Source organism: Phocoena sinus, chromosome 14, assembly GCF_008692025.1.
Source record: "Phocoena sinus isolate mPhoSin1 chromosome 14, mPhoSin1.pri, whole genome shotgun sequence".
Taxonomy (NCBI): Eukaryota; Metazoa; Chordata; class Mammalia; order Artiodactyla; family Phocoenidae; genus Phocoena; species Phocoena sinus.
This window is the reverse complement of record NC_045776.1, coordinates 42,817,337-42,845,157: the sequence shown is the minus strand read 5'-3', so window position 1 is coordinate 42,845,157 and position 27,821 is coordinate 42,817,337. Positions and strand designations below refer to the sequence as shown.

Genomic DNA, 27,821 nt, shown 5'->3' with positions numbered 1-27,821 from the left:
ATATATTAAAGCAGCTCAGGGCTACAAGGGCAGAAGCTTCACAAATGTTTCCATTTGAAAGATTGAGTTTAGAAATTAATTGGATTTTTTTCCCTCAAATGGCACTTAATAATCTTGGGGACCAGTATTATACATTAGAGAACTTATTAACAGGTCTCAGCCAGGCACTTGGCTATTGAGTGTTGACACAGGAGAAAAAAAAAAAAAACCCACACACAGAATAACAACCAATAAACTCTGCAGAACAGTGTTAAGGATACTGGACTTTAACTTTTTGATTGGAGGTATTACTACTGCAGTGGGCTGACCTGCCAGATGGATCATTAGGATCAAAGGCTATACGTTATGATGTTTGCCTTTTAAAAAGTAAATGCTACTCTGAATTTCATAGTTTGCAACTTTCAGCTGGAAGTGACAGCATGGATTCTTGGTATCTGCCTTCATTTCTTTTCTTTGCTGCCCTCCTCCGGGTTTTTGGCTTGGTAAGAAAACAATGTATGGAAAACAATTAGAAAAATTGGGGGTAGTTGATACCGATTATTAAAGAACAAGCTGTTCGTTCGTTTTTTGTTTTTTAAGGAATTTCAAAGTGTCAATGAAATAAACGTTTCTTTTTGGCGAGCAGGGACAGGCAGGGTACTGGAAGTGAGAAGAAGACCCACCAGAAGAAAAGTCAGGGACACTGACATAAAGTTATGTTTTATCTTCAGTTTCATTGCTGTGTAACAAGTTTTCTTTTCATAAGATGGAAAATGTGAAATTTGAAAATCATTCCATTTTTACTGCGGAATGTGACACATATTGCTGTTACAGTAATGTGAGACATGACGGAGTGAATGATGAATGTCACAGGCACAGCAAATACTTACGTTTTGTAGCATGGGATTTCTTTTCTGCTTCTTCATCAGGTTAGACCTATCTTTCTACAGTGACAGGTAGTTGGTACCACAAACCAACTTAAGGTTTGTTTTATTTATTTATTTTAATTTTTATCGGCCTGTAGTTGATTTACAATGTTGTGTTAGTTTCAGGTGTACAGCAGAGTGAATCAGTTATACATATATAGAGAGCCACTCTTTATTTATTTTTTTTAAGATTCTTTTCCCATATAGGCCATTACAGAGTATTGAGTAAGTCCCCTGTGCTATACAGCAGGTTCTTATTAGTTATTTATCTTATATAGATATGTATATATGTGTGTATGTCAATCCCAATCTCCCAATTTTTCCCTCCCCCCCTTATCCCCTGGTAACCATAATCACGTTTTTGTGTTTTTTTTGTTTTTTCATAATCAGGTTTTAAATGAAGTTTCAAGTGACTGGGGGGGAACCTTTAGTTGTGATTTGTAAATAACAATTATTATGTTGAGCTGATATTCTGTGAACAGAACTACAGCAGTGAGAACAGGAGATACTATTGAAGACTCATTAAAACTGTAATTATGAACAAATACTTGATGACTTTTTTCAGGAGGTGTGTTGGCATTCTTCTGTGAGTGTGTGCCTGTGTGTGGTCAAGTGTGAGGAAATCAAGGCACTAATTAATATCAAAAAGGATGGTCATCATCCAACCACTTATTCCCATGCTTGTCCAACACCCCAACTGATTCTAGTATCTATATTCTAGTATCTACAGGTAAGTATTTAAATAAAATTGCACCTTACATTTGTATGACGAAGTTTACCAAGTTCTTTCACATTACATCATGTAACCATCATAATACCCAGGCAAAGCAGGCACTGACCATATTATACAGATATTCTGAGTATCAGGAAGGTGAACTGACTTGCTGTTAGTTGGTAGAAGCAGGAATAAAACCCAGACCTACTGTCTACCAGTCCCATGAGCTTTTTAAACTAGACTTCACTAAGAAATCTCAGGTTTACTTAGTTTTTGCCATCGTGTATGTGGTCTGGGTTTCATTTCATCACCTGTAGCGAATCTGTTTTCAGAAGTTTTTTTTTTTTTCCCCACTTGCAAAGTATAGCCATAGATTTTTTTTCTGGAGTATTTGGTACTGACTTTAAAGGTGGAGTCTTGAGAGAAATGTGAAAATAAACCATGGTTAATGAGGTCTTCAATAAAATTTTCTTTATAAAGGATCATGAAAAATTATAATAATATTTCAATATTGGGAATAAATTATTATGTTTTTCAAGCATAGCTCCATGAATTCTTTAGAATCATGTTCACTTTAAATCATGTTTAAAGTGAACCCTTAATTGAGGGCAGGACTCTTATGTTCTGCCTTCTTTTCAACCTGTGAAGTGGGTTTCTTGTTTCTTTCACCTTCAAATCCATACAACAGGCTGTTTCATTTTTTTATATGAAATGAGAAGACCCTTGGGTCAAAAAGTTATCTTAGACTCTGATTTAGTTCTCTTGGGATTTTGCCAGAAAGTTATCCATAATATTAGGGAAAAAAGAAAACCCCAGAAATGGTTAGATATAAATTGGAATCAATAAGACCATTTATTTCGTGGGCATCATAATAATATATCTTTTGTATGTGTTTGTTTCCCAGCCAACCCCAGAAATCTTTGGTGAGTCTATTTTGAGTTTTGCCCTATGTTATAGTAAAAAAAGGTTATGTGAATAATAGAACAACAGAACAGAAGAACTTAGAACACATTTAATGCTAAGCACAGTGCATAATTGCATATGCATTATTGCATAATTGCATTGAACTTTGATCAAGCGCTGGCTTCTTTTGACTTATTGAGGAACGTTTTATTGTTTCTGCTCCGGCGTTCCACCTACTCAGCAAAAAAAAAAAAAATAAGTGGTGGTATAAGAAAGTCCAAACACAGTGACTGACATATTGGCATCCCATAAAATGCCTACTATTATTATTTTTGTTATTTTGTGTCAAATCAAATGGACCTGATGTCTGTCCTATTCAGTTGTACACTTAGAGACTTGGCCATATTATCTACCCCTTTGCAACTTAAGAATAATTCAAATATAAATTAGGAATTTTGCTTGAGAGTTCCAAGGTACACTATTAGCAAGGAATATAAATATATGGATAGATTGTACTGGTTTGACCAAATTTAAATATTTGCTTCCTATTTAATCTAGTCATCTAATCTAGTCTTTCAAATTAAGCTTAATATTATATGGAATGACCAATTTCTTATTCCTGAAGTTATTTGGCATACAAGGGACATGGGTAAAACAAGAGTACATATGCAAAAGCCCCATAGCCCCAAGCCTGGCTCATGGGAGGTCTCAATCAATCGATCAATCAATCAATGAATCAATGTATGTTGAATCAGAACCTGGTACTCTCTTATCTGAGGCAAAAGAACCTTGCTTACTTCTAATTGGCAATTGATAAAGATTTTCTTCTTTCATAAACACAATGTTCAATGTGTTTTTATTCTTTTTGTTAAAGATGTAGATGGTGGAATTGACCAGGATATATTTGATATCAATGAAGGTTTGTGGATTTTTTTTTAATTCTTTATTAAGTGGGGAGTTTGAATCCAATTTGCTAACACAAATTTTTACCTTCCCTCTTAGATTTGGGACTGGATCTTTTTGAGGGAGACATCAGACTTGATGGGGTGAGTTGAAACAATGCAAGGAAAGACCTTCAATTAACCACTGCAAGCTAAAATAGAGTATCTGAGAATGATGGGACAACATGGGCTTTGTTAAGCCCAACTGTCTCTAAGGGTGTAGAATCATAGTTGACACATTTAGTCAATGAATACTTTTTACTCTAAGGGATTCATATAATAGTATCTTCATCATTCATTACTCAGATTTCTGTGTGGTGAAAACCACCATCACTCACCTGGTATGCTTTGGTCTTACTGATCTGACTGATTTTCATTATGGGAACAATATGATATTTTCATTTTTAAATAGAACCTCACTGATTAAAGCCAGTTGAAGCAAAATTAAACTGAATTTGTAAATTCAATGAATCAGGTTTTTACCATAAGAGAAAGGTTTTGTGACTCCTACTCTGACAGCTGAGAATAGAGTTGCCACATAAAGATCTTCCCAAACTATCATAAAGAGTACTGGTTCTGGGGCTTCCCTGGTGGCGCAGTGGTTGAGAGTCCGCCGGCCGATGCAGGGGACACGGGTTCGTGCCCCGGTCTGGGAAGATCCCACATGCCGCGGGGCGGCTGGGTCCGTGAGCCATGGCCGCTGAGCCTGCGCGTCCAGAGCCTGTGCTCCGCAACAGGAGAGGCCACAACAGTGAGAGGCCCGCGTAATGCAAAAAAAAAAAAAAAGAGTACTGGTTCTTACCTAGCCATCATGGCACACAGATGAACACAGGTACCTTACGTGTAGTTTAAGGGAGCTTAAACATTCCTCAACCCCCACTGTGAACTTCAACTCAAGAAACAGAGCTGCAGTGTCTGAGGTTTAGTCCTTGGTCTGCTCTTCTCTCCTTGATCCTACCCTGTACCAGGGCTTGTCATCTCTGTGCTGATGACTCCCAATGTATAACTCTGGTTCATTCCTTCCCCTGAGCTCCTGACTTGTCTATCCCAATACTAATCCATCAGTTCCATTGGAATGTCTACAAGATACCTCAAACATAATGTGTCCTCAACTAAACTCTGATTTCTCATACAAGCTGTTCCTCCCTAGTTTTCCCTCTTAGTAAAGTAATCACCACTCCCTCTCCCCACTCCACTGAATAAGTAAAAAACCTAGGAGTCACCTTTGCTTCTTCCGTTTCCCTCACCCCACCATCCACTCCATCAGCAAGTTCTATCATTTCTATCTCCAAAGTATATATACTCCAAAGAATCCACTTTTCTCCTAATTTATCTGCTTCAAATGTTGCCCTCCTAGAATCTTTTCCACCCTGTCCCTGTCCCCTATCCCCTACAGCAAAGTGAACTTTTAAATAAGCAACACCACCATTTCACTTCCTGGCTTGAAACTCAACGGCTTCCTACCATATTTAGAATAATATCCAGATTTACCCACAGCCTTTAGGACTTTGCATGATCTAACTCCTGCCTATCTCTCCTCCCATCTCCTGTTTTCTTTGATCTCATCTCCTTAGGCCACTGGCCTCAAACATGCAAAATATACCAAGCATATTCCTACCTCAGAGCAGAACAACTACTGTTTCCTCTGTCTGGAATGATCTTTCCAGAGCCCCTTTCAATACTGGCTCTTTCTTATCACTCTCATTTCACCTTCAATGTCATCCTTTCAAAGAGTCCTGTCCTGACCTCTTTATCTAATACACTCCCCTAATCCCTTTATTCTTGTCCACATCTCCCTTTTTCATTTCCTCTGCTACTATTAAATATATCCCGTTTAAACTTAAAAAAAAATTATTTATTTATTTGGTTGCATGGGGTCTTAGTTGCGGCAGGTGGGCTCCTTAGTTGTGGCTCACCAGCTCCTTAGTTGTGGCTCACTGTCTTGTTAGTTGCAGCATGTGGACTCTTAGTCGTGGCATGTGAACTCTTAGTTGCGGCATGCAGGTGGGATCTAGTTCCCTGACCAGGGATCGAACCCAGTCCCCCTGCATTGGTAGTGTGCAGTCTTATCCTCTGTGCCACCAGGGAAGTCCTTAGACTGTTTTCTTACATGCTGTTTGTCTCCTCTACTAGAAAGAGCTCTAGGAAGGTAGAGACATTGGTAGTTTGGTTACCAATGGATCTCTGTTCTCTTGAACAGTGTTCATTTTGTTGGCTGGATGAATACATTAATGAAACATTATTAGCTTTCTATAATAAAAGTTGGGAGGGAGACACAAGAGGGAGGAGATATGGGGATATATGTATATGTATAGCTGATTCACTTTGTTATATGTATAGCTGATTCTGCTTTGTTAAAGCAGAAACTAGCACACTATCTTAAGGCAATTATACTCCAATAAAGATGTTAAAAAAATACTTGATGAAGGATGAATGGACCAGGAAAAAAAAATTTCAAGTACTTTAAAATTGATTGAAAACTTTGGTCCAGCTCATGTGTGATTTTTTTTTCTGATATTCTGAGATCAAGATGATTGAGGTTTTGCTATCACTTCCTTCTTGTATATTTTTAATCTCTAGTATAAGAAACTAGTCTATGAATCTACCATATTTATTGTCCAGTTTTCCAACAATCATTATTTACATGATTTTGCTTCAACTTTATCAACAAAATTAATGATAGAAATTAGTGATTTCCCATCAGCCAGTCAGAGAATTGTGCATAAGCTGATCACATACCCTGTAACCACCCTCCCTCACCTGGCCTTTAAAAATGCTTTGCTGAAACACTTTGGGGAGCTCGGGGTTTTTTGGGGCCTGAGCCACCCATCTCCTTGCATGGCCCTGCTCCAAACTCTGATGTTTCAGATTGTTTGGCCTCACTATGCGTCAGGCCCACGAACTTGTGCTATTACAAGGATATGTAAAAATATGAATAATTGAAGTGAAATGATAGGATTAAAGGAAATATTAATGCTTATCATTCTCCTTATTAAAAAACCCAGAAATAAAAAAGAAAGAAAGAATAAAAAAGCCCCAGAAATTAGTGATTTCCTCCTAAACCTTTATTATAATATGATAAAAGTAGGTGTACACACACATGTGTACGTGCACGCACACACCCTGGCAATTTGTTTAGGCTGGCTGGGAAAGCTTAAAACTTCCTTTATTTCTAGATTAACTATTGATTGTTTCATAAATGTTTGACTGATACATTCAGTGAATCCTTTCCCACTTAATTTTGACAGGTACAAGAAAGAAATTCCATCGTTGGAGAAAGATATAGATGGCCTCATACTATTCCATATGTTCTAGACGATAGCTTGGGTTAGTATGCTCTTTGGAGTGCCCACAACTAATGTATGTTCCTGACAGAATATGATGACAGTATTTCCAAGGGAAGACTCACATGGCCTTTAAGGGTTTTTTTCTTTGTTGTTTTGTGTGGCTAAGTACACTTTAAAAAAAATAAGCAAAATGAAAAATGAACAGAACCTAAATGATTTTGTCTGAAATATTTGCTGAGTTTTGACCAATAAAGGATGAATTCAACCAATATTTATGGAGAGCCTACTCTGTATTGGTTGCTTGGGACATAAATTTTAGGGAGCTAGTCTTTATTTTAAAGCAGTGGTTTCATATATGTTCAGACTTTACATATGAGTTTGAAACATGAAACAACCAACCAAACAAAACTTTAGGAACTGTCACTATTTTACTAATATTTTATTTGGACAATTGAGGAACTTAAACAACAAGAACCCACTATCATCTTTTATCATCTTTTTTGTTTATAAAATAAATAATGTTTTAATACTAAAAAGTCAGAAGAACCTAATCCAAAAGAAAGGACAGCTATTCTATATTAGAAATTTATTGTAATGGAAAGCTCTAAACATGGTCCCCATTTAGTAAAAATGATATCCTTGACCAGCATCAGTTTAGGAACTGCTATTTGGGAGGTTTTTCCTTAAATATCATACATTTCAGTAGAGATTCAGATAAACCAAAAGCTAATTATAATAGAATGCAGTAAATGTAATGATTAGTGATATGTTCAAAATGTTATGGGAGCACACTGGAGGACATTTAACTCAGCCTAGATATAAAGGCATATGCATTAGGGAGCAGGTGACCCTATGCAGTAGGGCTGCCATGAAGCTTGTGCAAGTTGTACACCACACATAGGTGCCTGGGGAGGGGGCACAAGTGGGACTGAAATTAAGTTTGCATTATATTCATCATGAGCATTCATTTCTTTGCATGAAGTACTGTTCATCCACCTGCCAAGCCAGCACCTGCAACATCTGCCCAGATGAGGTGCCTCTCCCTTTCTTTCTTTCTTTCAAGTATATTTGATTTACAATATTGTGTTAGTTTCTGGTGTACAGTGAGGTGGCCCTTTCTAATTCATAGAAAGGAACTATGGGGGCTAGTGCAGCCTCTAATAGCAAGGGAAGCACGCTCTAGGCAGATGGATCACTACGTGCAAAGGCATGCGGAAAGGAAGAAAACCCCTGCTGGGAAGTAGGTTGAGAGCGGGGAGATAATGAAGTTGAACAGACAGGCAGACTTCAGATTGGGAAGGACTTGAGTCTTCCCCATGTTAAAGAACGTGGTGTGTATACCAGTGGTAATGTGAAGCCGCTAAAGGTTTTAACGCAGAAGTGAGATTGTTATCACTCTGGTTGCAGTACAGAAGATGTATTATCAGTGGGACAGAAAGAGAGTAAGAAGATCTGTTAGACTCTTGAAGAAATTCAGGGAAAGATTAAAGAGTTTCTGAACCAAGACTCTCTCAGCGAGGATAGACAAGAGGGGATAATTTTAAGAGAGGCTTAGGAGACAATTAGATTTGGTGATTGGCTCCAAGAGATCAAGAAGAAGGTGAGTCTAGGGCAAGAAGTGCTAGTGTCCAAGATTATGTCTTAGACACCTGGGTGGATGGTAACACCTTTAACAAGAATAGGGAATATGTCTTGGAGAGGGTAGGATAGAGAAATGTGGTGGAAATTGGTTTTTGGCATGCAGAATTTGAAATGCATCAGGCTCACTGTGGTGGAGATATCATATAATGGCTTGGTGTCTGATCTGGTCATTCAAGATAGAGAAATCTAACAGGGAGTTATTAAGGGTATAGGAGATGGTTGAAGCTATGGATATGGATGAGATTCTCACATAGTGCCTTGCATATAATGAGTACTTCATAGATAATGGATCTTATTGGATGACGCAGGAAGATTGTATTGTGTAAGAAGATGGCACAGAATGGAATTCAGCGTGGGAGAGCAACTTTTTGGCATTGATATAGATGGGAGATCTGATTTTTTTTTTTTTTTTTTTTTTTTTTGGGGTACGCGGGCCTCTCACTGTTGTGGCCTCTCCCGTTGCGGAGCACAGGCCCCGGACGCACAGGCTCAGCGGCCATGTCTCACGGGCCCAGCCGCCCCGCGGCATGTGGGATCTTCCCGGACCGGGGCACGAACCCGTGTCCCCTGCATCGGCAGGCAGACTCTCAACCACTGAGCCACCAGGGAAGCCCTGATAGAGATTTTTGAGAAGGGAAGAATGGCCATTAAACAGATGAAAAACCAAGAGTACAGTAGAAAAAGCCAAAGCAACAGTAATTAATAGGATTAGAAGCTATAAAGAGCTTGTGTAACATCAGGAGAGAATGATGTTCATTGGCTTTTGGAACTGGAGAAAATCTGAAACATTTTATTAAAATTAAAAATTTTCGGCTTTATTGAGGTATAATTGACATAAAATTATAAGATACTTAAATTGTAACTGCGGTGATTGGACATATGTATACATTGTGAAAGGATTCCCACATCGAGTTAACTAACACGTCCATCACCTCACGTATTTCTCCTTTTTTTGTGTGTGAGAACATTTATGTTCTACTCTCTTAGCAAAGTTCCACTATGCAATACAGTACTATCAACTATAGTCACCATGTTTTACATTAGATTCTCAGATCTTATTTATTTTACAGTTGAAAGTTTGTACCCTTTTACCAACCTCTCCTTATTTAAATATTTATTTTTGATTTTAATCTTTTGATTAAAAAATTTAAAATACTTTTGTTTCTAAATCATATATATGTATGTGTATAATACATATACATACATATATACACATATATATGTATGTATATATAGCTTAAAAACTTTATTCTCCTGTGTTCCATGAAAGATCAGTGAGCTTTAATTTGACTGTATCTCTTAGGCTATTTTTGCCATGTATTTTAACCAAAGTTATCCTAACCTGATGAGCTTTATGTACCTGTTTCTTTTTTTTTAATTTTTTGCTTTTTTAAAATTGAAATATAGTTGATGTACAATATTATATGTTACAGGTGTACAATATAGTGATTCACAATTTTTACGTGTTATACTACATTTATGCTTATTATAAAATATTGGCTATATTCCCCATGTTGTACAATAGATCCTTGTAGCTTATTTTATACCTAATAGTTTGTACCTCTTAGTCCCCTCCCCCTATATTACCCCTCCCCCCTTCCCTCTCCCCACTGGTAACCACTAGTTCTCTATATCTGTAAGTCTGTTTCTTTTTTTGTTATATTCACTAGTTTGTCCTACTTTTTAGACTCCACATACAAGTGACATCATACAGTATTTGACTTATTTCACTTAGCATAATGCCCTCCAAGTCCATCCATGTTTCTACAAAAGGCAAAATTTCATTCTTTTTTATGGCTGAGTGGTACTCCATTGTGTATATACATATACCACACTTCTTTATCCATTCATCTGTTGATGGACACTTAGGTTGCTTCCATATCTTGGCAATTGTCAATAGTACCGCTATGAACATTTGGGGTGCATGCATCTTTTCAAATTAGTGTTTTTGGTTTTTTTGGATATATACTTAGGAATGGAATTGCTGGGTCATATGGTAGTTCTATTTTTAGTCTTTTGAGAAAACTCCAAACTGTTTTCCATATGAAATGCTGCCAGTAGGGCTTTAGTCTTTTAGCTTAAGCCTCAGGTATTATCTGGCTGTTAAGATGCAACTCACCTGAAAGGGGTGAAACTTGAAGCAACGGTGTATAGCTTCCTGTGAGTGAGTTACAGTTGCTTGCCTGAGTGCCAGATTTGAAGTGAGTGGTAGGGGGAAGTAGGGAGAGGAGGAAAGGGGTAAAAGGTGGGAATAGAAATGAAGACCAAGGTGCTAGGAGCAGGAAGGGGCTAACAAGGGGAAGATAATTCTAAACAGCTGCTTGCTTAACTCCTAGGCTTGTCTGGGACCTGCCTTGTTCTTCGGAGCCTGGGGATTTAGGTAACAGGATCCCTGGTGGAGCTCTTCTGCATCTGTGATGCAAAGTGAATTAAAGCCCTTGGTAAATAAAGGCACAGGGTAAATAAGGATCTTATCTTGGTAGAAAGCTATACTTTTTACGAAACTTTCACATTTTTTCCCTTATTTGAGTCTCCAAACAATTCAACGCAGGATAGAGACTATCCTCATTAAGCTTTGATAAAAATCGAAGGCAAGCAAGCTCCTTTTATGTTCAGTTCAAAAAGTCATGTGGTGGTTGGTATCATCATGCCTTATTTTAAGGAAGTGATAGATCTGAAATAGTGACCCAAATGTGATACTTACAATACAGAAAATTTGGAAACAATTTAAATATTTGACAATAGGAAGTTAGTTATGTATCTTACCGTCATATAATGTGGCCATTAAAATGGTAACAACAATACTTACTGGGTTTCCCTGGTGGCGCAGTGGTTGAGAGTCTGCCTGCCGATGCAGGGGACACAGGTTCATGCCCCGGTCCGGGAAGATCCCACATGCCGCGGAGCGGTTGGGCCCGTGAGCCATGGCCGCTGAGCCTGCGCGTCCGGAGCCTGTGCTCCGCAAAGAGAGAGGCCACAACAGTGAGAGGCCTGCATACCTCAAAAAAGAAAAAACAAAAAAACCCCAAAGAACAATACTTACTGATGAAGGAAGATTTTAAGATATATTATTTAGTGAAAAAATAGTTTATAATATATTATGTAGGCTGTGACTTTATTTTTTATAAAAATATGTATTTTATGTATGTACGTATTCATAAGAAAAAAGTATGATAAGTGTGGTTGATTATTTCTGGGTAAGATTTTATAATTTCTTTCTTTTTGTTTATATTTTCTAACTTACAGTGAACATGTATTATTTGTGTGATATTGTAAAAGGTTGAATTCTGAGTGCCTCTTATAGATTCATGGATTTTAGGTCCCACATGTATCTTGTTCTTTACTTTCACCTAGACAGAGGCTTTCTGAATAATGTCTTTAAATGTCTGTGCAATGGACATGTAAGAAGGTAGGAAGGAAGTAAACATTGGATAAATGCTCACTTTACAGTAGTGCCCCCTTATGCTCGGGGCATATGTTCCAAGACCCCCAGTGGATGCCTGAAGCTGTGGGTAGTACCAAATCCTATATATAGCATGTTTTTTCCTATACTACATACCTATGATAAAATTTAATTGATAAATTAGGCACAGGAAGAGATAGTAACTAATAAGAAAAGAGAACAATTATAATACACTGTAATAAAAGTTAAGTGAATGTGGTCTCCCTCTCTCAAAATATTTTATTGTACTGTACTAACCCTTCTTGTGATGATGTGAGATGATAAAATGCCTGCATCATGAGATGAAATGAGGTGAATGACGTAGGCATTGTGATGTAACGTTAGGCTACTATTGACCTTCTGATGACACATCAACGGAGGATCATCTGCTTCGGGTGATGCTGGGTCACTGACCCATGGTGATGTTGATGATTGGGTGTTGGGAGCAGATAATGGATGTCCAGGGTTGGGGAGTCCCTGGTGGGATGGAGCAGCATGGCACAAGGTTTCGTCAAGCTCTCAGAGTGGCGTGCAACTTAAAAATTATGAATTGCTTATTTCTGGAGTTTTCCATTTAATATTTTTGGATCTCGGTTAACTGCAGGTAACTGAAACTGCAGAAAGCAAAACTACAGATAAAGGGAGACTACTGTACTTGGAACTTCACCTCTACTTTCTCTGCTATCCTCACAATATCCCTGTGAAGTTGATTTTAATTTCCCACTTAGCTGATCTGATGATAATACCAAAGCTTTAAGGGTAAATTAAATTGGCAAAGATTATGCATCAAAAATAAGTGGTGGGACTTCCCTGATGGCGCAGTGGTTGAGAGTCCACCTGCCGATGCAGGGGACGCGGGTTCGTGCCCCGATCCGGGAAGATCCCACGTGCCACGGAGCGGCTGGGCCCATGAGCCATGGCCGCTGAGCCTGCGCGTCCGGAGCCTGTGCTCCACAACGGGAGAGGCCACAGCAGTGAGAGGCCCGCGTACCGCAAAAAAAAAAAAAAAAAAAAAAAAAAAAAGTGGTGAGGATAGGGGAGAACTTAGCTGTGTCTTGTTCCAAAGTCCACACACCATCTTCTCTGCCATACTGTCTCCCACCTCCCGGCAGACACCATCCTTCACTTCACCGTACTTGACCCCAGCTGTGACTGTCCCTCCATATGCACCTGATATAGCTCCTTCCTCCGGGTTGCCCTCTGAGCTTCTTTTCCTGAACGTCTTTTCTGCTTTCACACCTCTGCCATCTTTGAGCTCCATTCTATATAACCTGTTAGCATCACTCAACTTGAAAGCAATGGTTCTTATTTGTGTTTTGGACCCGGAACTCACTTGCGAATCTTATGAATGCTCTTCCCAGAAAATGCACTTTGCAGAGACAGATATATATAGATAGAGATGTAATTCTTTGTCTACTATTTCAACATATTCACGGTCCCTCTCATCTCAAGGTCCTCAGATTAAAAACTCTGCTGTGAGGCTTTAAATACATATTATAGCTTCTTAGATGAAGCACGTGACAGTGATTGTTCATTTTGGTTGCCTGCGAACCAATGTATATGTTCCCTGAGGTAAGGAAATGCCCTTTTTGCTATTTGCACCTCTAATGACTCCAGGGAAATATATATGGGGTGAAAAAAAGCTACCTGAAGAGCAACCAATTAATTGCATGTGATACTTGATGGGTGCTGTATACTAAGTTTTTAAAAAATAAAACACTAAATATTCATGGAGGGGCTAACGCATGATAAACAATATATTGCATGGCCTGTTTCCATGGTGAACTGTTCAATGGTGGTAATTTTAATACGTTTATTTTTGTTTGTTTTCTTCCTTCAGAAATGAATGCCAGGGGAGTTATCCTCAATGCATTTGAACGCTATCGCCTAAAAACATGCATTGACTTCAAGCCTTGGTCTGGAGAACCCAACTATATATCAGTGTTCAAGGGCAGTGGGTAAGTTGAAGAGTTGGTCTTCTAAGTGCTCTGATGAGAACTGTTGTGGCTGGGGCATTACATCACAGCAGTTGCCCTCGACCCTAACCTTGGCGGGGGGTCGGGGGCTTCCATTGCTGTTTGCTGGATCTGTTTTCTTTAGCCATAAAAGAATATTTTCATACATGCAACCAGACTGCCAACGTTAAGACAAGGAAGGTGGGATCGCATGCCATCCACCCTATGACTCTGTGAACTTCAACCTGTTTGTCGTTTCTATACTCCTTATTTCTGCCTTCAAGTAAAACCCATCTGTATGCATGTGCACATGTATATTTAAATCTATTTTAACCTAAGAACTCTTACTACTTCAGTTAAGAAGGTGATAGTTATTTGACTCAAGGTCAGCAGTTCTGAATGGTTGCCATACCTATAAAACCCTTATTCAAGGACCATCTGAAAAATTTTGAAATTGCCAGAAAAGATCAGGACTTGGCTGCCTGGAGGATGACTCAGTCCTTTTTAAACATTTGGTGTCACAGCCCAAGTTCCCCAAAGGTCATCTGGTCTGGAAGGCTTTTCATACCGCACTGGGGTTCTGAGAGAAATACATGGTGTCCAAACATAGGTGAAGGATCTAGGTGGGTACCTAAGTGCATTAGGCATTAGGGATTTTGCCTTAGGACCTCCACCTGCATCAATATAAAACCCTCTCCCCCTTCTGTAAACCCTCCTGTAAGCTGCTGGTCTTCAGTGGGAAATAGGCGCATTGGGAAGCAAGAACTCTCCATCGGAAAGGGCTGTGACAAAATAGCAACAGTGCAACATGAGTTTCTCCACGCTCTGGGATTCTGGCATGAACAGTCTCGGTCTGATCGGGATGACTATGTCAGCATAATTTGGGACAGAATTATTTCAGGTACGTTTATCTTGTTTTCTTACATTGTTTTTTAAGTTAAATACTGAATTTCTAAACATGTGCCCTCTTCTGCCATTGGTGCTGTCTATTAATAATGGGAAAACTCTGATGTTTTGATCTTACTTGATTTGGCTCTAATTCAATAGGGGTTGAAGTGCCTGAAGGTTTTTGGGGAACAGTATTCCAGAACCCCAGTTTGAGCTGGGCGTGATCTTAGAAACCAGTGTTTCCCAAAGATTATTTTATGTAGTGCCATTGCACAAGCTGTTCAGGGGGGTTGTGAGGAAAGGAGTCTGATTTCCCAAAATTAATTTGGGAAATCCTAGGTTAAAAGAAATTAAACTTAGAGTTATTTACACTGCTGTACTGTTCAGTGTCTTTGCTAGACTAACATGAATTGTAAATCTCCAAGAGGAGCATTTCCTAAAATGACTTGATCATGCTTTTTTTTTTTTCTTTCTTTTTGTGGAGTGTTTGGATTTATTCTTTTCTTAAAATTTTTTTTTATTTTTTATTTTTTTAACATCTTTATTGGAGTATAATTGCTTTACAATGGAGTGTTAGTTTCTGCTGTATAACAAAGTGAATCAGCTATACATATACATACATCCCCATATCTCCTCCCTCCTGCGTTTCCCTCCCTCCCTCCCTGTCCCACCCCTCTAGGTGGTCACAAAGCACTGAGCTGATCTCCCGGATTTATTGTTCTTTGGAGCCCATGTTGGGAAACACTGCAACAGCCTGAACTTTTCGTGACTTTGTGCTCAAAGTCAGAAAGGTTTTAATAACCCTGACCGACTAGAACTCACATTTTCCGCAGTGACACTTAGTTTCCCCGTCCATCCTGCCTCCATAGGGTATGGCGGGGGTGTGGGGGGGAGGGGGAGGGGAAGGATGGCATCGCTATCAAGTGAGGCCAGTGAGGGCTGCTCTGCGCTGAGGGCCCCTGACATCACAATTCTAACATCACATTACCTGCCCCTGGCCTCACCCCTACCCAGAGTCTGGGGGAAGGCACTGAAGCCAACTGAAAGATTTCTAGAACGAGAGAAGTGTTGAGCTTTAATCTATGGCCTCACTCTTTAAGATTTCCAATGTCTTATTTCTGTTAGAAACTTCTGCCTCGACTTGATAACACATCTTTATGCTTTGTTGATCAAATCTACCTCGTTGGGTCCGCAAAATCATTCGATTTCACATTGCAGTCAGTGGCCCATTGGTATGATGCTAAGCGGTCAGGAATCTTCTCTAAATGTATTTATTTACATACATCTACACGTGTTCCAGAAACTAAGAATAACTAAGATAACTAAGAAATCACTGACGATGTCAGTCCTTTCCGATGACCACGTTATCATTCCCAGGTCCTACCCCACCACACCTCCCAAAGTCCTCTTATTTTCATCTCCATCCACTGAGGATACTCTACCTCTCCTCATTGCCAATGACCCTGAGTGTTTCAACAACACTTTTTAGAATCCTTCTTTCCATTAGCAGTTCTTAGAACCTTAGGCCAAATGCTAAAGTCCAACTTTGAGCTGAAATGAAACCTTAGATATAAGTTCAGCATGACAGCTGGTATCACAATTCTAAGTTTGAATAGTCTATTCTAAGATAGGAATATATGAAACACTCTTGAAATACCATAGAGTGTCGGCTGTAGCCAAGGTTGCACTGTTTATTATAGTCTTTATTTCTAAGTTAACAGTCTTTGGAGTAAGATAAACTAAGTTTTGTGAACATCAAGTAATTAAAGATTTTTATCTATCATTTAGGCAAAAAGAGCAATTTTGAATCCTATGATGACCAGCAAACAGACTCCCTGAATGTTCCCTATGATTACAGCTCAGTGATGCACTATAGTAAAACCGCATTCCAGAATGGATCAGAACCAACAATTGTGACAAGAATCCCAGACTTCATGGATGTGATCGGCCAACGAATGGATTTCAGTGACTCTGATATCTTAAAGTTGAATCAACTGTATAACTGCTGTATGTGACAGGTTCTTCGAAATGACTTCTCCTCCTCTCTGCTCTGTAGGCAAACATTCTGTTCTGTGCCATTTTGCCAAGCATTGCTGGGTTTTCTGAAATTATAGTTAGAAAATTGTTTGATAATAATAGTTTGATAGTTGAAGTTTGATATTCTGAAAGAAAGAAAACAAAACAAAACAGAATAGCCCCCAGATACCAGACTACAACATGGAAGCAGCATTTTTCTTCTCACAAGTTCTGGGCTTTAGATATAAATACAAACGGAGTCCTATAGCAGCGTGAGCGTGACCCACTCAAGTGTTTGAAGCTGTTACTGATGCACATGTGGACCAGCTTGATATTCAAAACTCTTTTCAGCCCGAATGAGGTGTACAGTCACAATATAAATGGGATCAAATAATCCAGGTTGTGGTTTATTACTCTGAATAACTAGGGGAGTGTAGACTCAGGTTTCTATAATTAGTTAACCCGGTAAACAAGACTTGGGGCAGGCAGCTTATACAGAACTACACAGTCGGTCGATTTTCTTGGTTTCGCAGATATCAAGAGATCTTGAAGCCACCATCACTCAGGATCAGTGACAAGTCCCCCTTTTTTTTTTTTTTTGACAAGTCCCCTTTAATGTCATCCTAGAATTCCTAGTGCTTCAGGATAATCTCAGTTTTTACTACTTAGATTATCATGTTATATATGAGCGTCAATAATTGTCTTTTTGCTTTGGTAGCCTCTTCCTTGAGCTTTATGGAGTCGTGCGATTTTGAACTGGAAAATGTGTGTGGTATGATTCAAAGTTCAGAAGATAGTGCTGACTGGCAACGGGTCTCCCAGGTTCCCGAGGGGCCAGAGAGTGATCACTCCAACATGGGCCGGTGCAAAGGTAACAGGAGTGAGATACTTCCAGCTTTTACTCTCAGTGGTTCTAGCCTCATTCTTTGCTGTGAAATACTGGGATTTGAGTTCTTATTTTTATTAGAATTATTAATGATAACCCACTCGTGCTGCTCAGGAATTGGTTCTGTGCCTTATAAGGATATGGTTAATTTCTTTGCTTTTTACTGTCCAAGTTTGCTTTTTTTCCCCATGAGTCAGCGCTGGGCTCTGTGAAGCCTCTACCCATAGTATGTGCCCACAGCAAGAGGGGCTGCCCCTCCCCGAAAGGACTCTTTTCTCTGGAGAAGTGGGGTTGTTTTCTTGAAGCCTGAAGGATCCAAGAGAACTTCAGTGAACAGCCCCAGGCTGTGAATTAATCAGTTTCAGAATTTCAGCTGGTTGTGATTACCTTCCTGTTACAAAAATACTTTAAATGAAGGTAGAAAGTACGATTTATTTAATTTTACTCAGATGAGTATTCTTTTCCATTGAAATTTTGTTTTGAATCAAATAGTCATTTATTTGGCTATAAGCACCACATTTTTATTTATTTTTTCATTTCTGGCAGCAAATATGTAAAACTAGCCTTCAGAACCCAGGGCCATTGCTTGACAGCTCAGATGACCTGGGAAGGGGTAGAGACCTCTAAGAGCATGGAGGGGCTTTTCCTTTTTCTTTTTTGGGGGATTGGTGGGGACATGACAGATGTTGTTTAAAGGTACAAACTTGTGACAAGTAGTAAAAAGCCCTAGAGATCTAATGCACAGCATAGTGAAAATAGGCAACACTATTGTATTATAATCATCAGACTTGCTGAGACTAGACTTAATTATTCCCACCACCAAAAAGAAATGATATTATGTATTGTGATAGAAGTGCTAATTATTGCTGCAATGACAATCAGCTGCCAATATATAAATGTGTCAAATGAACATGTTGTGTACCTTAAATTTACACAATGGTACATGTCAAACATATTTCAATTAAAAAAATATTTTTTAAATGTAGATTTGAATAGTGGATAGTGGTTCTACACAGATCAGTAGGAGGGAGGAAGGGAAGGGGCAGGTGGAGAGAGAGAGAGAGAAAGAGGGAGAGAGAGAGAGAGAGAGAGGCTAAACCAAACAGGTAACACTTTTTCCCATTTTTGAAAACTAACGTGTAGTAAGAAAAAAGTGATCTAATGTTGCTTTTCTTCATAGACTGCCTGCTCCAAGAACTGCATTTAAATGCTCAAAACAGTGCCCTGCATACAGTGGGAACTAGGTGGAAATAGAGTGCCCGCGAGACACGCATTCCTGTATCCGGTATCTGTTTTCTCAGTTCTGCATTTTGTCCTCTTTAACAGGTTCTGGTTTCTTCATGCATTTCAACAGGAGCTCTGTAAATGAGGGGGCCACAGCAATGCTGGGAAGTAGAATACTATACCCTAAACGAGGATTTCAGTGCTTGCAATTTTTTTTATATAACAGTGGAAGTGAATATGACCAACTGAACATCTATATCAGGGAATATTCTGCAGCCAGTGTGAACAGGACTCTGACCCTTGTGGAAGAAATAAAAGGTACACTATCACCGTTCTTATTCTTGGGTTCAGAGTGAGTCAGTCTTAACCCTTTACTTAATGCAAAACCACTTACAACAGGGTAGGGGCTATGGACTTAGTACTTTTCAATGTGGAACTTGATCCTACTTGTTTTATGCAGTGGTTGGGAAGCTAAAATGAGAGTCCTTTCTGTGCTACAGAATATGTGACACTTAAGAAACTGTAGATCAGTCTCTGGCGCTGGGGAAGTCCGTTCTTGGCAACTAATAAAAATATAATGGAAACTAGCTTAGGCAAAATGTGAAGAGTTACTGGCTCAACATAACTATATTGTAGAATGGAGAAGAGAGGAGCTGGCCTCAGGCAGGATGGGACCTGTCCCTGAACATGGTTGGGGACCTTTCCTGTTATCTCAGATGGGCTTTGTCTGTAAAACTGGTGCTTTGGCTGTTTCACTTCCCAGCTTACATTTTACCAAATGTACCATCAGACTAGAGAAGGGTCTCTTCCTCTAATTTCTAGCCTAGAAAAATAAATTCCAGCAAAGGATTCTAATTGTTATGACTTGAGTTAAATGCATCTTCTGGAGCAATTCTGAGTGGAGAGAGGGCAACACTGATTAGACGGCCACCCTTCCTTCTAATCATGTGTCTGGGAGGTGGGTCACATTGACCACATATTAAAGCAGGTGGTTCAGGAGGTCCGCTGAGGAAGGGAAGGGCTGTGGCCTGGTGGCTGTATTACTGTCTGCTCCACGCAGTGACCTCTTGGTTTGAATGAATTGACTAAAACCTATTATAAAACGGATCCACATTATGTCATATGTCATGCCATTTTCCCCCTGTTTAACAGTGAAAAACAATCTGAAACATAGATGATGTTTTCCTATATGTATATACATATATACACGCATTATACATGTACATTTTATGTATCTAGTGCATATATAAAAGATTATAAATAAGATTATTACACACATAGTTGATTATACATATATACTCCCTTGCATTAGCAATCTGTGGGTGTTATTATTGACAGATAATAGCACAAAATGCACTTAAGAAACCTGAATTTAAACTGAAAGTACTGGTAAAAATGAAGTGGAGGCTCTCATGAAAGGTTTTTGTTCAGTCTGGGGTCCTTCCACGGAGAATAGCATTTTCTGTAATTTGGATCTTTCTAACTTACTTTCAAGCAACATGTTTCTCATTAAGTGCCAGTATATTTAAGTTTGAAGGCATTGAGTTAACTACTAGTTTGACATGAATTCCTGAGCTATTCTCTACCTGGGAGGCTTCTGAAAACTTTTAAAGGGACTGCTTCTTATTTGGGTATGTGACATCAGAAACTAAGACAAGATGTCATACAATGTGCTGCTAGCTAGGGGTAGGAGTAATAGTGGAGGGGACGTGTAGTCTGGGAAGAAAGGAGATGGTACCAAATATCAGATATGTAACATCGAGTCAGTTGCAAGATGTGGGCTTTCTAGGGTTTGGTGAATTCATGCTTAATACTGCCAAAGAGTTGACTAAAAATTTTGCATGTGAAGGAAGTATTCCGATCAAAGTATAAATAGATTAAAGGAGGCTTCAGCTGAGTATCACAGGAATCTGGGGTACAAGTGTAGGGTATTGGGCTTGCTTGTCTGTTTAACTAACTGAATGGGAGGTAACTTGTAAGTTGGGCATGGAGTTCTCATGAGTTAGATGCTATCGTTTGCCCACCTATCTCTGGGAAAGGGTGCTCTATCTAAGAATCAGCTAGATGAGCATCCAGATATTCCAGAGAGCTGCGCCATCCCCACAGAAATGCCTTGAAGTAACTGGGCCTGAGCTGGAGGCGTAATAAAGCCATACCTCATACCCGCAGGAAGCAGTAGGTCTAGAAAGACCCTTTGTCCATGAAGGTTAGAACGCTAATGTCGATTTGCACATGATTCATAGTCCTTTGTCCTCTTTGGAATAATAATGTCTCTCTTGCAGATATACCCATCGGGAGCTGGCAGCTTTACCACGTAACACTGAAAGTGACCAACAAATTTAGAGTGGTATTTGGAGGCGTCAGAGGCGCTGGTGCCTCACGGGGTGGCCTGTCTATTGATGACATCAATCTTTCAGAAACACACTGCCCTCATCATGTCTGGCATATAAGGAATTTCACACAGCTCATTGGCAGCCCCAGCGGATCTGTCTTCAGTCCTTCATTTTATTCTTCTAAAGGCTATGCCTTTCAGATTTGCTTGAATCTAAGTAGTTTGCCTAATGTAGGAATGTATTTCCACTTGATCTCTGGAGCCAATGATGATCAATTAGAGTGGCCATGTCCTTGGCAACAAGTCACGATGACCATCTTGGATCAAAATCCTGACATTCGACAGCGTATGTCCAACAAGCGGAGTATAACTACAGACCCATTTATGACCACTGGTTTGTGACTCATCTTTTTTATTGGTAATACACAATCACTGCTCTAGGAGGGGTGGATGATTTGGGAAGGAAAGACTGCATAGCCAGGTAGCTAGGGAATTTTGAGCCCCAAATCTAAGGATCAGAAGATATTTAGGGGAAGGGCTTCAGCAGCTGTGGACAGAGTCTCCCAGGCAGGAGACTGTCAGAAATGTCAGCAAAGATGCCAACAAATTGAGAAGATATTGGCTATATTTTCAGAAACTGATGACAATACCTGAATTCCCAGGGTTGTACGAGGAGTGTTTTAGTTTTAGAGTCCGACGCACCTGGATTCAATCCAAGGTTTGCTTCTCATTAGCTGTGAAACCTTGAGCAGGTAATCTCTTGAAACACCAGTGTCCTCAGAAGTAAAACTGGGACAGTAATAAAAACCCCACACATTTGTTAAAAGTATCGCTACAGATCAAGTAGGGAAGTTTGTGGAAGGGCCTGGTATGGAGAGGCTCTCAGATGTTGAGTTCTCCTAACCCATGCTGTCCTGGTCTTGCCTCTGAATTGTCAAAAACAGTTCGGCTTTTGTAACGGGGGTGGTTTTTGATCAGAACGAAGATGTTGAGTAGGTGCTCCGTAGTGTTGGGAAGGGTATGGGAATGGATTGCAACTTCTTATTAAAGAATTCTGGAGGACTTGCCAATGGTGACACCATCCCCCCTCTTTCTAGTCTGAAAAAGAAGAGCACCCAGAAAGCAATGATCACATCTCTAATTGTAATAATCCTTTGCCCTCTGGGAACATAATAAAGCGAAAAATGGAATTGTGGCAAGGTGAATATTATTGCCCAATCTGAATTCTGTATATGAAAAGAATGGACCTGAATGGCTTGGGGAAAAAAAAATATATATAATCTGATAGGAAAAAAAATAGTATTCACAAAGAGGTGTGGGGATTTGATGTTCAGAATTTCTTTACCTTTTTCCAAAACCTTTCTCCCTGAATGATACTGAAAATGGCTCAAGTTTGGGTGGGTCACCACCTTTTCCCAGAAGCAGTGCTTCTCACTGTCTTCTACTCCTGAAGGACTTTACTCTGTTAGGTGAATAATTCAATTACTGAGGTGAATTGTTCAGTGCTAATATTAAAAACTCTCTCAGTAACACATTGGTTTAACTCAGCTAAAAGGACTACCTGTAACTCAGAAGGCCACTAAAGAATGATTCGAATGGGCAACGGAGTTTCTACACTGCTTGTTCAGTAGAAGTGTGACACCCCCATGTAGGAAGCCTTTGACACCTCTCCACTCATATTCCAGAATGTGCTCCTCTCTGCCATGGCATCTCATTTCTTTAGGACAGTCTAAATGAAGAAACTCCAGTGACTTGCCAGGGAATACATTACAGGTCAATAGCATCACTGAATGATTTTGAGCTCTGTCTTAATTGTGCTTCACATTGCTTGTGCTTTCCTACACCAAAAGCTATGATGATGCTAAACACAATCCATTAATATAAATTGCTTTTTCAGGTAATGGAAGCTATTTTTGGGACAGGCCTTCCAAAGTGGGAGTACAAGATTTTTTCCCTAATGGAACTCAGTTTCAAAGAGGTGGGGGCTATGGATACAGTGTCTTTATGACCCATGAGAGGCTGAAAAGCAGAGATTTTATGAAAGGAGATGATGTTTATATCCTCCTGACAGTGGAAGGTATGTCAATAAAAGTCATTTTATCTAAGCTGCTTTTTTTTGGTGGTCGTTGATTATTTACTGTGTTTTTCTGGATTCCGTGTTTAGATATATTAGAAACGTGGGAGGGAATGGACACGAGTGAGATTTTTTTTAGTATGAATCATTAACAATATGAAAATAATTTAAATGAAAACAGGGACAGTTCCAGGATAAAGAACTTAATTAACACTGCCTGGAGCAATAGTGGAAAGCTTTAGTCCAGAACACTTCTTTAGAAATAAGCTGAAGTATAGCCATTATACCCTAGAATTTAACTCTAGGACTCCAGAAGTAAAAATATCCCAGAAACACATAAAATTAGAGTGGAAATGATCTGGCTTTATTGTCTCTTTCAGATATGTATACATACATATATAGAGATATGTGCACACACACATATATCTTGTCAGTAATAGCACTAATCTATTGTCTTCTAAAATTTCTCAGCTATGGCAGCCAATAATTACATTTCCCAGGAATACTGTTTGTTTCCATGCCAAGGCCCAGGCAAGCATGTGTTCAGTTGTAGTCCCGCAGGCTGGTTCAGCTTCCCTTTGTGTCTAGATTTCAGCCTGCCTGTTTATTTTTTCACTGCCTATAAGCGTTACTGAATGGTGCTTCAAGAGTACCTGAATTTCTCACAAACCTGAAGCCTGAACGTTTTATTTTGAAACTTAAAGATCAGATGCTTGTTAAACCCCAAACTGATTTCCCTCCATGCTCTCCTCTCACCCTCCTTAGACATATCCCACCTTAATACTACACAAAACGAGCCAATCCCGAACTTGGGCGTCAATGACCTTTGCACAAACTTTAAATGTGAGAATGATGGCGTTTGCATTCTCCATCATGGCAAAGCTGAGTGCAGGTAAGGATACAATCTACCCATTCTTTTGTTACATATTTTTTCATTCCCACAATGTAGGATTCATATGATATTTCATATGAATGAAATCAGTTGATTCTCATCTCAAAATCGTTCATAAGATATTTATCTTTTGCTCTCCATTTGGGACTTTGTGTTGCCAGCAGAACGACAGAAGTATTTATGCAAAGGTAGCACGTTATTCTAATTGCCTGAAACAGTCCTCATGAGTTACACATCTTATTAGGTCCTCACAACGGTCTGGTGTGGTTACTGTGACTGTCCTCGTTTCCTAGATGGAGATACCTAAATTCTAAGAAGAGCTTGGCCACGGTCATAGCTGGGATGTGGAGGGACTGGGACACCGAGAACTAAATTTTCTCCAGTACCTATGCTACCTTCCTTTCCCAGCTGGGAGCTGCTGTGTTAAGTCCCAGATTAGGAGTAATTCCATTGTTCCTTTCCGTTGGCCCTGCCTGTGCTAGTCTAACCAACACTTCTAGTCCAGAATGGGTGACAAATAGTTCTATCTGCCAATGACCTGAGTGTTGACTCACACCTTCGATGGTGAAGATTTTCAGATTAAAATATCAACTCATAACTCTGAGTCATGTTCCGAACATGTAGGTGTCCGTCAGGGGAAGACTGGTGGTACATGGGAGAAAGGTGTGAAAAGAGAGGCTCAACTCGAGACACCATTGTGATTGCTGTGTCTTCCACTGTTGCTGTGTTTGCTGTGATGCTGGTCATCACCCTTGTCAGTGTCTACTGTACCAGGAAAAAGTATCATCAAGAGACAAGTTCAAACACAACAAATATGACCCTGGAAAATGTAAGTTGACTCTCATATTTGGTTATTCAAAACCTATTGATGGAATCATATGAAGACAAATTAGGACTTTTTATATATACTAAAAAAAAAAAATTTCTCTACGCCCTATGCTGGGGACAACAGCTTTGAGACTATGAGTTCTTGTTATGTTCACTATAAAGCAACGGGTCTTAAATTGGGATCCATGGAGGGTTTTACGGGGCATTTTATTATCCTTCTGGAACTGTACCCAGAATTTTGTGTGGTTGTGCAATTTTCCGGGGTGGGAGTCTGTGACCCTCCTGAAAGGCACAACTGATTTTGCCTACACATTTCAACCTTCCTGGTTAAGGGGAGAGGTGACCTATAAGTGTCATCATTCTAAAGGTTGAGCTCAGGCTTGTAGGAAGGGAGTGCTAGGCACATTTGGGGCTTTTGCATTAAAGAAGTTTCCAAATGATTCTGGCTTCATGTGTGCTAACTAACTCTAAGGCAAGATTTTCAAGTAGAAGTTTTAAAGTCTTGCCTCAGAAGGTCTCTAGAATGGCAATACACTCTTGAAATTACCCTGGGGACTATTTGAGATGGATATTTGCACACAGGACGTTCACTGTGCGTGCTCTTGGGAACACCAGTGATGGAGTGAGGGAAGGTGGACCAGGCAGAGGGCGAGGTTGGATTGTGCTGTGGTTGCAGCTGAGGCCTCAGCAACCTCTGCAGGGAGCTCTGGAGCTGGGGGGGCCCTTAGAGTGCCCTGAATTGAGGAAAGGGGGCCAGGCCATTGTACTCCCCACATCAACAGCCATTGGATTGGGGCTGTCCCCGGGGAGGGAGCAGAAAATTAAGCAAGGCAGCACCCTTTGGGGTAGGGCATGTCCTGCAGGAAAGCTTTCATTTGGAAGGGCAGGACTAACAGAGAACCCCAGCACCCACTACATACCCCAGTCACAGAGAGCACAGTTTCATATGCATATTCCTATTCTCACTCATAAAAGAGCACTTCTAATGGAATAAAATCTGAACATCATTTAAAAGTGAAACTTAAAAATTCTTCCGGTTCCATTTCATTCGAAACAGGGTCTCTGAAAATTACTAGCAAAACTGAAGACAAAACACACCCGATTAACACATCTCTGAAACCGAAAATACTGCAATTACCTTAAGCGTGAGGATATTTTCTTTAAAAAAAATGATTATTCAAGACATGCTGTATTTAATTAAATTAATTAATTAATTAATTTTTTTGCGGTACGCGGGCCTCTCACTGTTGTGGCCTCATCCCGTTGCGGAGCACAGGCTCCGGACGTGCAGGCTCAGCGGCCATGGCTCACGGGCCCAGCCGCTCCGCGGCATGTGGGATCTTCCCCGACCGGGACACGAACCCGTGTCCCCTGCATTGGCAGGCGGACTCTCAACCACTGCGCCACCAGGGAAGCCCGACATGCTGTATTTTAAATTTTCGATTTCTTTTAGTAGACAAACTTACTTGTTTAAAGACACTTGTTTGTTAAAGACAATACATTTGTGAAGTTATTCAAAAGGTGAACAATGATAATGAACGGAAAGCAAATAGTTTTATTCTCAAACACTGCTGTCATGTTTCCTCAACCTCAGGAAGATGTTTAAAGCTGGTCATAGGCAGTGGATCAATTACTTCACAAGCTTATTAGAAAACTACTTAAAATATATATAGGTTTGGGCTTCCCTGGTGGCACAGTGGTTGAGAGTCCGCCTGCCGATGCAGGGAACACGGGTTCGTGCCCCGGCCCGGGAGGATCCCACGTGCCGCGGAGCGGCTGGGCCCGTGAGCCATGGCCGCTGAGCCTGCGCGTCCGGAGCCTGTGCCCCACAGCGGGAGAGGCCACAGCAGTGAGAGGCCCGCATACCGCAAAAAAAAAAAAAAAAAAAAAAAATTATATATATATATATATATATATATATATATAAATTTTGTTTTGTTTGTTTTTTGTTTTTTAAGACAGGTATTTCCAGCTTACTCAATGGCTCAAAATAAAAGGGACAGATCAGTCAATGACCCAGTAGGTCAACCTGGTGGAAGCTGTGCCCACCAGCATGGTCCTCTGGGCTAGTAGGGATGTACGCCGGGCCTGGAGTAGGAATGGTGGGGGAGTGGTTAGGGAGGAGAGGACCAGTTAGCTGGCGGATGGGACTGCCAGGATATTCCTCTGGAAACTGGTAGATGTAAGTGCTATTATAAAGGCCAATTTGTTGACCTAAAATTGGAATTAAAGAAAATGATAAAGAGAAGAGAAAGAAGGAAGTTAATTCAACCAAGGAGAGAACTATTAGAGTATCAGGGACATGGTAGGGCCATTAAGTGGAAACACACACACACAGCCACCATATTATAAAAACAGAACTGTTTTGCCTCTGGGTCATTTAAACATGCCCAAGAGCAAGGAGTCAACTTACATTTTCCTTGGTCTAGGCATTTCTACACTAGATTTACTGACAGCAGAAACTCCAGCTCTAGTTTAAATCTTAAATCGGAATGACCTTTTTCCTGAGACTGAACTTTGTGCTCACCCTGATGTTTTAGCATCTGAATAAAGTGGGATAGGCCAGAGCATGTTCCTGGAGACGAGCCTGGGGTCCCCTTGCCAGTTGGGAGGGATGCCAGGAGACTGCTCATGGCACTTCATTTAAGCATTAGACTGTTTCGTTGGATTCATTTCAATGAGAGTTTTTAAATTTAGAAATTAAGTGATCGATTGTTCTTCCCCCTTTTAGCAATATGCACTTTGAAGATTAACTCGGCAATACAGCCAACAAATGAAATGAAAAATTCTTCATGATGGTTTCACCTACAATATATTCCAACCACTTCACCTGCTATAGACGGATCTTCTCTGTACATAGCTGGATATACTACAAATCATTATTTTGGTAAA

General features: G+C 40.0%; 1 protein-coding gene across 1 annotated transcript; it reads left to right on the top strand.

Moving 5' to 3' along the window:
• The first annotated feature begins 419 nt into the window (after window positions 1–419).
• On the top strand, window positions 420–27,821 carry MEP1B (meprin A subunit beta). Its single transcript, XM_032603073.1, has 15 exons — window positions 420–482; window positions 2,525–2,543; window positions 3,398–3,442; window positions 3,526–3,569; window positions 6,713–6,791; window positions 13,675–13,792; window positions 14,512–14,690; window positions 16,466–16,684; window positions 17,412–17,564; window positions 18,906–19,121; window positions 21,086–21,529; window positions 23,033–23,212; window positions 23,975–24,101; window positions 24,726–24,930; window positions 27,661–27,821. Exons 1-15 carry the CDS (start codon window positions 420–422, stop codon window positions 27,673–27,675), a joined length of 2,106 nt encoding a protein of 701 aa, XP_032458964.1. The 3' UTR covers window positions 27,676–27,821.